The sequence below is a fragment of the Lissotriton vulgaris genome, chromosome 3_1 (genome assembly GCF_964263255.1).
Source record: "Lissotriton vulgaris chromosome 3_1, aLisVul1.2, whole genome shotgun sequence".
In the NCBI taxonomy this organism is placed as follows: domain Eukaryota; kingdom Metazoa; phylum Chordata; class Amphibia; order Caudata; family Salamandridae; genus Lissotriton; species Lissotriton vulgaris.
The window spans coordinates 1,382,523,684-1,382,537,275 of NC_141689.1; the positions used below are offsets into that span (position 1 = coordinate 1,382,523,684).

At 40.8% G+C, this 13,592-nt stretch overlaps 1 protein-coding gene across 3 annotated transcripts in view; it reads right to left on the bottom strand.

The window, feature by feature from the left end:
- LOC147727940 (stimulated by retinoic acid gene 6 protein-like) overlaps window positions 1-3,736 on the bottom strand; it is a 665,438-nt gene extending 661,702 nt beyond the window's left edge. Inside the window, exon 1 of one of the 3 annotated variants that reach the window (XM_086961854.1) lies at window positions 3,441-3,736. In XM_086961854.1, the coding sequence (XP_086817980.1) occupies window positions 3,441-3,460 (20 nt within the window). In that variant the 5' untranslated portion in view covers window positions 3,461-3,736. The remainder of the gene's footprint in view (window positions 1-3,440) is intronic. The other 2 variants (XM_086961855.1, XM_086961856.1) reach the window with 2 other exon arrangements.
- Between the last annotated feature and the right edge of the window lie 9,856 nt (window positions 3,737-13,592).

Sequence of the window (13,592 nt, forward strand, 5' to 3'; positions counted from 1 at the left end):
GCAAAGGGTACCTTAAGGGGAAAGTGCTCTCCAGACTTTCTTGAAGTCTTTTGTATCCCTGAGGCTTCCAACAGGAGGCCAGCACACATAAGCCCTTGGAGATTCTTCACAAGCAGGATACCACAGCAGGGCAAAAAGAGGCAGTCCATTTCTTCCACCACAGACAAAAGCAGCAACTGCAGGCCAACCCACTCCTCACTCAGAAAAGGCAGCGGTCCTAACACAGTCCATCACCTCTTCTTTTTGGCAAGGCACTCTTGTTTCTTGAAGTAATCTAAAGTACTGGGGGTTTAGGTCTAATACTTATACCCCATTTTCTCAATGTTCTCTTTGTGGCAAGGGTCTCTGAACCAAGTCCAAAACAGTCCTGTATTCCTTGATGCAGCATGACCACAGGTGGCAGAGACAGCACTGTGAAAAGGAGACACAGCCTATTCAAGTGCAAGCGAAACTGCTCCCACCACTCTAAATACAGACCAGGTTTATTCAGCCCAGGGATGAGTTACCCAGGCAAGGCAGGACACACCTCAACCACCTTGTGACGATCTAGAGTGAATGCACATCTCCAGCTCCTGTCACTTCAACAGCAGACACTAAATGCACAAACAGTCAGATGCACATAGGATGGTAAAGTAAGAAAATGGCCACTTTCTAAAAGTGGCATTTTGAAACACGTAATTTTAAAACCACCTTTACCTAAAGGTGTGTTAAATAAATTCTGAGTTCAGAGAGTCTAAACTCCATTTCTCTATCGTGTACCCATGGAAAGTTATACTTATAAAAATGTTACAGTACAACCTCAATGATAAGCCTATGGGACAGACAGCCTTTTCATAGTTAAAAACGAAATACACAGTATTTCACTACCAGGACATATCACACACACCAGTACATGTTCTACCTTTCACATACACTGAACCCTGCCCATGGAGGTACCTTGGGCCTACCTTAGAGGGGCCTTATATGTAAGGAAAGGGAAGATTTGGGACTGGCAAGTGGGTACACTTGGCAGATCAACATGGCAGTTTATAACTGCACTCGCCGACACTGCAGTGGTAAATCTGAGACACATTTACAGGGCTACTCATGTGGGAGGCACATCCAGTGCTGCAAGCCCACCAGTAACATTTGATTTGCATGTCCTGTCACACTCACTTCACTTTACTAGGGATCTACCAGTAAATCAAATATGCCATTCATGAATGGCCAATCATATCACAATTTATACAGAGAGCATATGCACTTTAGCACTGATCAGTAGTGGTAAAGTGCCAAAAATCATATTGCCAACAAAATCAGGGTCAGAAAAATAGGTGACAAAAGGCAAAAGGTTTGGGGATAAACCTGTCAAAAGGGCCAGGTCTGGAAACCCTAAACAGCAATGTTATGTCTAAGATACAGAACAGTAAGGCTAAAAATATGTTCCTAAAATCATCCAGAGAGGCTGATCTGAAGAACAATTATAAAACAATATTTAAAATCTCATAAATGACTCACTACAGAAACATTCCTAACACGACATTATAAACTGCTAATTGATAACAACTGTCAGCATCAGGAGGAATTGAGCAATGGGTCTGTAGCGTGCCCGACTTGATGAGCAAAGCAAGGACCCTGGGGCACTGGAACAACGCAATCTAGTGTTTCTCTACTTTTTGACCTGGAAAAGTATGGCTGGTCAACCCAAAATTAGTTGTGTGAGGAGGCGGGGCAATACTCGTAAGAAGATGGAGGCTCAGATGGATTGACTTTGGTGGTTTGGAGGAAGATGAACAGCGGTGCGAGGGTGGACGAAGGAATAACGGACGTGGTAGCGGAGGATGAAGGTCGGGCGAGTCCTGAGGAGAAGACGTAGAGACGAGTTCCCTATGGTGATGGCTTCAGATTGCGGTGGCCAGGAGAGAGAGAGAACCCGAGGGTGGACATACGGGATGAGACCGCTGGGACTTGCCTCAGGCAAGTGTGGCACAATCCCTTGCTTGTCCTGAGGGTTGAATTTGTGCTGGGAGTATGTATGGGTCTGGGTGAGCTTATTTTCGGTACTGGGAAGGTGTGGGGTACTTAAGTTTCAACCTCCAATACCATCTAGTCCCACCTCCAGTTCTGTGATAGAGAACAGTTAGTGGAACGGCACGGATATCAACCCCTGCAATTCGTATGGGAATTCCGGGTTTTTGCTTAAACCAGCATTGATGGCCTGTTCTTTTAACAAAGGTGTTTCCTTGGTGAAGGGTGAAGAAATTAGGGAATTGAAATCTAATGGTCTTGTGATTTGGTTTTCTCCTGAGGGTTGCTGCAAGACCGAGAAAGCCTGAGAGTAAGGTAGAAGAGAGGTCCAGGAGCCCTTTGGAAGAAGACTGTTTGTACTCTATGAACTTTTGATTAAAAGGATTCATATCATCCCAAAATAAAAAGGAATTTAGTAACTGAATAAACCGAGTGGCCCTCATTACTTGTCCCGTCACAGGGTCATATAGTCAGCAGTCCTGCAGATTTCACAGATTTTAAAGTCCTGTAGGTACTTCATAAAGTGCTGTGCAATTGAAAATCTAAAATATCAAACTTAAAATTCTCTTAAGTACAGAATTTACGATTTTAAATTCGAAATCATGCAGTCTACTGTTACATCTATTTAATTAGTTTAAGGAAAAGTTCATGCATTTTAATAATCTATAGACCAATTGTGTGTCTTTACCAATAAAATGCAGCTATAGTGATAATAAAAGTTCGAAGTATGAAGTCTGGAGCATGACCTCAAAAAACTTTGGAGGTCCAGTAAATAGAGACAAATACAATCGAGGTGTCAGGGTTTCTAGCTGATAGCCACAACCTCTAAAGCACTTGCATGACTTAGAAAATACTGGTTTTCACCCAGCTTTGATATCTGCTGATGGCACTAGAACTTTATTCTCAGGCACTTTGTTTTTAATAAATTGATTCAAATGTATTCTTAGATAATTCAGAAGAAAAAACGCAGTTTCCCTCGGTTCAACTGGTCTAGTTCCTGTATGTTCTTACTAAATGAAAACCCAATTGCATGTTTCTGGATGTGATCTTGAAAGCTCTATATGGCCTATTATTATTCCATTCTTTGGCCAAACGCTAGCATGTTCAGAATTCCAAACACATTCAAAGTGTATTTTCAGCTGTTTGAGAGCTCTTTCCAAATCAATTTTTTGAAGGACCCTTCCTCATCTGTTTTCAATCTTAGACATTATTTGTCATTGCATTTATTTAGCACTTACTACACTTGGTGAGGCACTGGAATGCTTCACATCAGGCAGGCTACGTGCGGCCTGGATTGAACTCTGTGTTGCCTTCTTGCTGGTCACGTAAAATAATAACCCACTTCTTACGGTGCATAAAATGGGAAACGTTATCTCATAGTCTGTTAAATAAGTTCCATGCAGGTATATTTACTTTTTAAAGCTATCACTTACCTTAGGCCAGGGAAAGACATGTCGCTATTGATATCGTGAAACGTCAACACAGAAATAGAGAAAGATGCCAGAGGTATATAGTCAGTCAGGCTTGGTGGATTTAAATGAAGACCCTCAAAGATCCCAGCGAGGCAGTTTAGCGCAGGGTGTCAGGTGGCATCTTAATGTTTGCTTGGATGAATCCCGTTAGGGCGGTCTTCCTCCGCCTACAGATCCTGCAGCTGAGGTGATATTGCTGCCAGGGAGAGTGCCAAAGCCCTTGGCGTTCGTCGAGTTGAACGTCCAGTCTGAGTAAGACAGCAAACATCCCATCAAACATTAACCAACTCACTAGAGGAGGCCAGCGTGGGAGTCATTTCCGGGTCGCCACATTATTATCTACACTGAGCTTCACTCTCAATAAAATGGCGACACTCCAATGTTACGCGTGTGCCTTGTGTCTTTACAATGCACACGGCAAAACAACCACTTTAAGAGAAGATGGAGCAAAGTGCAATCAGCAGCAATTGTTAAATAAACATGTGATAAGTAGTGGTGTGGGTGAGAGCGGATACAGGAGTCTAAGTGCAAGCGATGAGCTCAGTCAATGTAACAGTACATTATTTAATGCATGTATTGTGTATTTATCAGAGTCAGAAACAACTAATCCCTAAATAAGGGTGACTGCACACTTTAAACTATGAGGACAAACAAGACGTGCAAAATTCAACTCTACATTTGTGGACATTTGTGCACAAAATAAAAAATGCTTGCGAGTTGTAAATATATATATTTTTTCTTGGAATGTTGATTTTAAAACTGTGCACATTACACACATTTAAAAGTGAATCGTCGTGTTTAGCAATGGCTAACCGTTTTTATAATTAGATTGCAAGCTGCCAGAACTGTATATGGAAAGTGTAGAGCTGCGGTTTTATATTTTCCTTTGAAAACGACATACTTCCTGCTTCGTTTTGATGCTGTAGTGCTATCTATCAAGAAGGGATTGTCGCTTGCTGTGGTGACTGGTGAGTCACTCCTCTACCTGATACAGACTTTGTATCTTGGTGGCTCCAAAGGAAAACGCAGAGCCAGCTTTTGAAATTGGCGACCTGGGCCCAGGCCCTGGGCGCCTATCTTCAGAGGGGCGCAAGCAGCTGTTTGCATTAAGGTCATGCAGACAGCAGAGTCCCTGTCACCTGGCTCCAGTGATTCACATTAAAGTTGCTTTCATTAATTTTTTTAACACCAAACAATTTAGCACCAGTGTGAGGAGGTAATCTGTGTTTAATTAAGGTGATTGGGACAGATGCAGAGATATTTGTGTTCAGATGCCTGTCACAACTCTGATGTAATCAGCTAGGGACTGGCCTCTGAATGCAAACGGGGCTACTGTTAGAGCGCAGGTTCACCTGCCCGTTATTTACCATACTCACCTGGACCCATAAAATATATATATATTCAATTTGAACAGGTAAAACCTACACTCTTATCAAGTTTTGCTTTAACCATTCAGGACCTATACCATTGGACTTACCAATCCTAGTCACCGGTACCTGGAAACCTAATGAATCAGGGTGTTAGCATAATTGGTAGAAATAGAATCATTTGCACTCATAAAATAACCACAACTCGGGAAAGGTTTAAACTATTTATCTAAAATGTCATAATCCAAGCATTGAATATTAGAAAATTCTCAATTAGGAAAATAATGCTTAAAATGAAAATATGCAGTTTTTATAAAGCAGTCTTTACGCATTTGACAAGAGGGTGGGAAGAGAGAAGGAAACAGTACAATGACAATACCCACATTTAATATTTACCTAGAAGGGTGTGAAGAACTAACCCTGGCCACGAGTCAGTTTAAAGGACAGAACCCCGAAAGTGCAGGAACCATAAAGGTAGGCAGGTGTAGATCGGAATCAGGACAGGTAAAGCCAAATTGGATCAGGACAGGACCACCAAGGGCTAAGACCAGCAACCGCAGTTAAAGTTGCAACGCCTGCGCTACTTCCTCTCTGCAGCTAACAGCCAGAACCCGGTAAAAATGATTGATTTCTCCGACAAAGTTCTTCGCCAGCACTTCAGCTCTCAAACCCCGATATGGGTTTCGAACCTTCTGACGGAGGGCTCCGCCAGCACCTCTGCTCCCGATTCACCTATTGAGTGCGTTGGGTCAGTGACAGGTCAGCTATTCGGACAAGTCGGACAAATTATCTAGCTAAGCCTACCCTAGTTATACTATTTTCCAGGTCAGTGTACCACCCCCCAAAGTTGCAAGTGTAAGGATCTCCAATTTTGATTGGACAAAAGTATGAGGAGAGGTCATCACACCAGCCAAAATGAGACTTTTTGAATTAATATTAATGTTTGCGTTCCTGCCTATCAATTTATTTTCCCCCGAATGTTTTATTCCACCCGGCAGTAAATGTATCAATATTGATTACAATGTAGTCCATATTTTAGTTCAGCTTCCTTCACAGGGGTCAGGAGTTGACGTTCCCATGAACATCTTCTAGCAAGTCAGGAGTTGGCCGAGTTTCAAAGGTCAGTGCTTCATGGACTTGAGCTTTTCTGCGCAGTCGCAGTTCCTCCAAAGATGGAGTTCAGAAATATATGTCAGGCCCAAAGTTTGATACATATGAGAAATAGAAAAGAAACAGTTTTAGAACAAAGAATAACTGAATGTACTGTATACCACGTATCTCTACTCTATTCCCATTACTTTATTTTCACTATTGTGTTAAAAATTAGGCAGAACGAACAGCTTAGCAAAAGCAGCAGTGCAAGCTTCATGCATGCTGTAACACAGAGCAGCCATCTTAGTTTTAATGCGCAGAAGCAAAAGATTCCCCCCAAAGCAAAGAGTACGTCATGTCACGTGAGTGTGACAGACGCATGCGCCGGGGTAGCTGCGGCCATTTTATTTGCAAGCGGATTAATATTAGTAAAAGCACATGTGCAAGCTTCCTCTAAATACGGAATGTGTTGAGAAATGCAATAATAATAAAACAAACATATTGGTTAGCGCATTAACGTTATGTCAGAGGACTGAATTCAAGCAAGTCGCGTTATGTGCAAATACTTGCTCCATCAATCCCCTCTTTGATGATATTTTAAATCATCACTAATTAATGAAACAGATGCCCACTTTTCACATCTCACCCATCTCAATTTCTTCAAACTTTCTATTTTGTTTCTTTTCATTGTTTGTGTGAAAGCTTTTCACTTTCTTGTATATATTTACATTGAAGCTCATCAATATTTCTCATTTTCCCTCTCTTATTTACTGCACATGTCTTTTTGTGCTTCCGCTATTTGCAACAAATTATTATCCCTAAAATCAGTAGGCCCTACTTCCGCCATTGGCATCAGTATTCTACCTACAAAACGTTTTTCTACATTAGAAAGCCAACTACCTACAGAGGAGAGACCATCAGTAAGTCTCTTCCATGCACTATCAACCTCCAGTGGTTTGAGCTCTTTTTCCTAATGTGTAATATTTCTTACATACCCTTTAATTTCAACACTTTTGTCAGGTATGTAAGTGCAACAATGTTGCGCTTTCAACATTCTACTGACTCTGTTCTATTCTATTCTATTCTGGATTTGGTAAAGCGCAACAGCTACCCCGGCAAAGGGGTGTCTCTGCCCTCTTTTGCTAATAATGTATCATGAGCAACTCGATTTTGTAAAACCATTGATCTGATCGCAACCAATTCGGTATTGACCATTAAGAACCCTCCAGCTTATCGGTTGATAACCGATCCAGTTCTGTTGATAATTTGCAAATTCTTTGCGTATTCAGAGCCACTCCCACTGTAGGTATCAATGCACTAAATATATCACCTACTATTTCTCCAAAACTAGCTCTTTTGCTACATATTATTACATTAGTTTCTTCATTGTTTCCAGTGATTTTGTTTACATGATATATCTTTTGGAATACTATTCCAAAATAACAGCTCCCATACTAATGATCTGGCAGTTTGTAATAAGCCTTGTTTCCACATATAAAATATATTCCAGGAAACACAGGTTCAGTTCCATCTTTGAAACCCCAACCCCCAATTACTTTATAATTGTGTTCACATTCACTCGAACTAATGAACATATTGTTATAATAACTAGTTCATTCCCTGTGGAGCAGAGTTTCCCCTTCTTTTCGAAATCCAGCAACATAGCAGCATGAGTCTTGCCATTTGGGGTGAACCTTATATTTTCAGCCCATTTAGGAATTTTATGATTCTTATCATTTGCATTTCTTTGGAAATTCTCTCTCCTTTTCTCAACCATATTCAAAAATATTTTCTCTTTCTCTCGTAGTAAACATATTAAACTATTCTTGTGTGCTTCAGCTATATCTATTGTACCTATAGTTAGAAAGTATTCTCCCATATAACGTGTTACATCACTTTTAGTATGTACAGGATTCAGGTTACTACGTATAAGAAGTTCAGAAAATATCACATCTGAATTAGAAGAGTAATAATGCAAAGGTCCTTTCTTATAGAATAAACTAGCTAAAATACTACATGAAATACCATATGTTAGTGGTAAATGATGGTAAGTCACACCTTTGGCTACCGAAGTAGGTAACTTCATACAAACATAGCATTCTTCTATTCTATAGCTTCTTCATAGTGTACTAATAGGTTTTCAAATACATTTAAGTGAGCTATATTTTTAATTCCAGTATAATGTAGTCCTTCCTCATCTGATGCTTCTAAATCTAACTTCTGTTGTTTAATGCTAAGTGCTTTCTCTTGTGTATCCATTCTTCTAGGTGTATCTATCGTTTGTAGCTCATTAGTATTATTCTTCATGTCTCAACTCATTATGTAAGGAATAGCTATTGGCAGTCCTAACTATACTATGAGCACTATCGCTATACTACATGTACATATTCTACGGCATGTTTTTAAACAGTTTCTTTTCGGTCTTCCATTAACAGTATGATCAGACATTTCTGACCAAGGAGACTTAATGCCTCTTTGTAGCTTTCACACAGTCTATTACTCTGTGAATTTTCAAGTGGGTCTCACTTCTCCGTCAGTCTGATCAGCAATCAATTTGTCATCACTTTCATCACTTATTTCTAAGTTTTCGAAATCTTTAAGAATGATGTAAGTCCATTCAGGGCCTCTGAATTTGTTATTCAGTCTTTTCAGTCGTGGACTTCTCCTTCTTGGTTGTACTGTAGATTGTTCAGCTTGACTTGTTATTTTATTTACTTGTTCTGGTTCATCATTTATTGTTTTTAGACGAAGTTTCAGCCTTTTTAAAAAACATAGGCCACTTGTCTCCTTTTCTGAGTCTTTTTGCTGGCACTGTGCTCTGGCCTTCTTCCAGTGCTCTCTTATTTTCATTCAGTTGTGCCACATCTATTTCAATGCTGTCTTCTGTATCCTTTTCTATCTGACTAGGTACAGGTCTTATTTCTGTTTCTTCTGCCTGGTTACTAATCTGGCCTTGTTCAGGTATCTGCTGAATATGACTTTGATTTGATTCACCTTCTTCTTCCTGAACACATTTTTCTAATCCTATATGACCCTGCTCAAGCTCTTCGAACCCTTGATTTTCTTCTGCCTGAGCTCTCGCCCTATTACCTATCTGTCCCTCCTCAGACTCAAGAGTTCTTGGTGGATTGTCATTTGTCTGAGTATTCTGATCTTTCCTTATCTGTTCCTCCTCAGAATTACTACTGGCTTGGATTTCTGTAATCTGAGTACGTTCTTCTAAACCTATCTCATCCTCACTATCTCTCTGACTGTCTAGATAAGTTTGACTTCTGGTTCTCACGTATTCTGCAGGTATGTCAACTACTGGAATCCAATCATCTTGACTGGTGCTTGGTTGTTCCTCTTCAGCTACTTCAGGATCAATATCTTGAGACCCCTCAGCTGCACAAACTTCAGCTTCAGTTTCTTTAGGTTTAGTCACTCTTTTTGTATGACTGGCGTGGATCCAGTGTGGAACTCCTTCGCACTTTACAGCTGTGGTGGTAACCAGAATTATTGGTCGTGGTTTTCCCCACCTCGGTGCAAGGCAAGATTTTGTGTATGTTTCTTTAGCACTACCCAGTCACCTGGGTTCAGGTCATGTGCTGGAGTTGATTGTCTGGCGACAGCGTCTTCCCCACCTGGTGTGAGATAGAACTCCAGTTCTATGCAGTACTCCAGTACTAAATCATCAGATATATTTATCAGCCTGTGTCCTGGCACCCATGCTTGCCTCATTGCTCTTCCCATTAGTATTTCATGAGGACTCAAGCCTGTGTTCTGGTCTGGAATACTACTGAGTCCCATCAGAACAAGAGGTAAAGCATCTGGCCACTCTAATCGGGTAGATTCATACATCTTTCCCAATCTTGACTTGATTGTGCCATTCAGTTGTTCTACCACTCCAGAAGCCTCTGGGTGGCATGCACAGTGTAGCTTTTGTTTAACATTGAATGTTTCACAGATTAGGCCAATTATTTCATTATTAAAATGGCAGTCTGTTTCAATCGTTACTGGAAAATCGAATTGTGGTATGAGTTCTCTGAGTAGGAGTTTGGCTACAGTGATGCTATCATTCCTACATGTGGGGTAAGCTTCCAAAGATTTTGAAAATAGGCAGACAATGACAAGAATGTATTTTAGTCCTCGACAAGGTGGTAACTGAATTAAATCAATCTGCAATCGTATGAAGGGACCCTCTGCCTTCCCAATAGTTCCTGGTAACAGTACAGTTTTCTTTCCAGGATTCATTTGTTGACAAATTAAACATCTATGGCAAAGTGCTTCTGCTATGTTCCTGAATTTCACTTTGAACCACGACTGTCTGAACAGACGTATCATGACATCTCTTCCCAAATGGGAATCTCTGTGGAACATCCTAGCCATAGGAGCAATCAAACAGTCTGGTAACACAGGCCTACCATCAAGGTAAACAATGACACCATCTTCAACCCTTCTCAGACAACCTATCTTTCTCCACTCTTCCTTTTCTTTTGGTTCTGCTTAGTTTTGCAAGTCTCTCACTTCTTCCCACGTTCTCACTCATTCAAGCAACGTAAGTTGGCAGCTGTTTCCACCCACTCTAATTTCCTTATTTACAGCCATTTTAAATTTTGCGCAATTTTGGGCTAATTGGTCAGCATATCGGTTACCAGCTGTCACTTTGTCATTTCCAGATTGGTGAGCAGCACACTTGACCACAGCCACTTCTTTTGGCAATTGGATTGCTTCAAGCAAATCTTTTACATAATGACCATTTTTAATAGGAGTACCTGAAGAAGTCAGAAACTCCCTTTGCATCCATAATTGGCCATAGCCGTGCACAACCCCGTAACCATACTGGCTATCAGTGTATATGGTTACTTTCTAATTTTTCCCAAATTTGCAGGCTTTTGTCAATGCAATCAATTTGGCTACTTGTGCAGACTTGACTCCAGGTAAATAGGATGCTTCAATTGGACCCCCCAACATGCACACTGCATAGGCAGCACTCAAACCTTCTTCCTCATGTCTCATACATGAGCCATCTACAAATAGCTCATGTTCAGAATCAATTAACGGCTCTTCTCTTATGTCAGGACGTGGTTTTGTACTGTATTCAGTTAAGTCGATACAATCAAGTTCGACTTCTCCCTTCACTTCTGCAAAGTGTGAATTAGGTAGCAGTGTTGCTGGGTTCAGAATATTACACCTAGCAATGGTTACATTTGCTGCACCTACAAGGATTCGCTCATACTTAGTCAGCCGACTAGGAGTGAGATACAGAGTCTTGGTCCTTGTTTACAAAATCATAACTGCGTGTGGAACATACACTGGATGTGCCATAACAATGGATTCACTTTGCTCAAGGGGCTCATGCAGGTTGCAGCTACTGCTTTTAGGCATCCGGGCAATGCAGATGCCACTGGGTGTAATGTGGAAAAAAAATATGCCACAGGACGTCTCATCAGACCGTGAGTTTGGGTCAAGACTAAAAGTGCACAATATACTCGTGTGTCACAGAATATTTCAAAATCCTTTGAATAGTCAGGCATCCCCTATGCTGGAGCTGTACACATACATTCTCGTAATGTCAAAAAAGCAGTCATGTTTTCATCATCCCATTCTATTGAGTCTTTTGCTCTTTTCTTTGTCATTTGTATCAATGGCTTTGCTAGAACTGCAAATCCCACAATCCACTGCCTGCAGTAACCTACAACTACAAGAAACATTCTGATCTCTTTTTGAGTTTGAGGTAGATTCATGTTTTTGATTATTCTGATACTTTCTGAGGTGACCCTTCTGACCCCTCTTTCTATCTGGTGCCCCAGATATTTCACCCAAATGATTCAGTAAACAATGGTATCAACAACACAGTCATTTCGAGTTTTTGACACCACCAATAGGTCGTCTATATACTGGACTAGGACTGACTGTCCGGGCATCACCAAAGACTCAAGGCACTTTTTCAAAATCTGATTAAAAATCGATGGACTCTCTGTATACCCCTGAGGAACACGGTTCCAGACGTAGACATGACTGTCAAATTCAAAAGAAAAAAGAAATTTGCTATCTGGATGAAATGGAATCGAGAAAAATGAGTGACGCAAATCGATTACGGTGAACCATCCAGCTTTCCACTGTATCTGATACAGAGTCATTGCAGGATTTGGCACAACTGGACAGCACGGGACAACAATTTTATTTATTTTCCGAAGGTCTTGTACGACCCTATACTTGCCACTTAGCTTCTTTATGCCAATTATGGGCGATTTACATGGACTGCTCATTATTTCTTGTAAAATGTCTGCTTCGACCAAACGCTTTATTTCCGCTGGAACACCTGCTTTTATTTCTGGGCTCTTTTTGTACTGTCGAGTATTTGGGTAAACTGCACCTTCTTTTACTGTCACTTTTATTGGATCGACATTTGCTATTAATCCTACATCTTTTCCGGTAAAATCCCATACATTAGGATTTACAGTAATTCTTCTGGTAAGTCTTCTATAGTTAACTTTATGTTCTCTGTTTCTTGTTTTGCTAACATTTGTTGATAAACTCAGTCTTCGTCTGGGGTTTGAATTTCAACACCACTTGGGGTGCAAAAAATGGTGCAATTCATTTTGCACAACAAGAGTCTACCTAACAGGTTTACTGGGCTTCAATCACACACGACAAATCTACGCATTTCTTTAAAATTGCCTATTCTAATTTCCATTAGTTCTCTGCTGGGGTACTAATTTGTTTATTTGAAATGCCCACTACTTGGATCGCTTCTCCCGAGAGTGGCAGGTTTGGAACGTCTGCTGTTCTTACAGTAGCACGGGTAGCACCAGTGTCCCTCAGAAAGTGACATAACTTCCTTCCACCTTTCCTTCATGTATGGACCTGACTGATCTACCAGGAAGCAGGCGCCAAGTACGCACTCATCGTCCTCCCCTCTCAGGCACCGTCAGTATGTGTCCTCACTGAAAAACGTATCACTCAAAAAAATTGTGATGTCCCTGTGTCTCTCCTCTCACTTTCCTCCCAATTTGTGGTATCCACACTCTGATGTGCTTTGCTTCTAAAATTTGGCATAGGTGCAAAGGGTAACTGGTTTTGTATTACCTGCTGCTATTGTTTCCATGGCACCTCATTCTGCGTCTGTGGATTTAAATCATTAATATGCATGTTACCATTTTGCACAGCCTTACACTTGTTCTTCCAGTGCCCCAACTTGCCACACCTGTGACAGGGAAACTTCTTATTGGCTTCTTCTCTATTGGTTTTACCTCTTGGCTTACCCCCATTTCCATCACCCTGAGTCTGGTATTGTTCATTTGGCTTAACTGGAGTTTCTGTTGCTCGGCTAATTTCACTTGTGCCCACATTACTTTTTCTTTGAATTCTTTTAGTTTATTGTCGAGTTCATCTTCACAATATTTCGCATATTTAAGGATTTCATCAATTGGCTTGGCCTGCCAACGAATGTTATGGTCCTTGATCCATTGCGAAATTTCTGGCCTTAATCCTGACACAACCCGATAGATAAAATGCGTCATGTCTTTCCTGTCGATATTATCTAAACCACTATACTGTTTGAATACTTCATAATATGCATGCACAGATTCATCTTTTTTCTGAGTGGTTCTATCTATCCTAGTCCAATCTGTCTCTTTTACAGTCACCTTCCCTTTGAGGTAGAGTATTA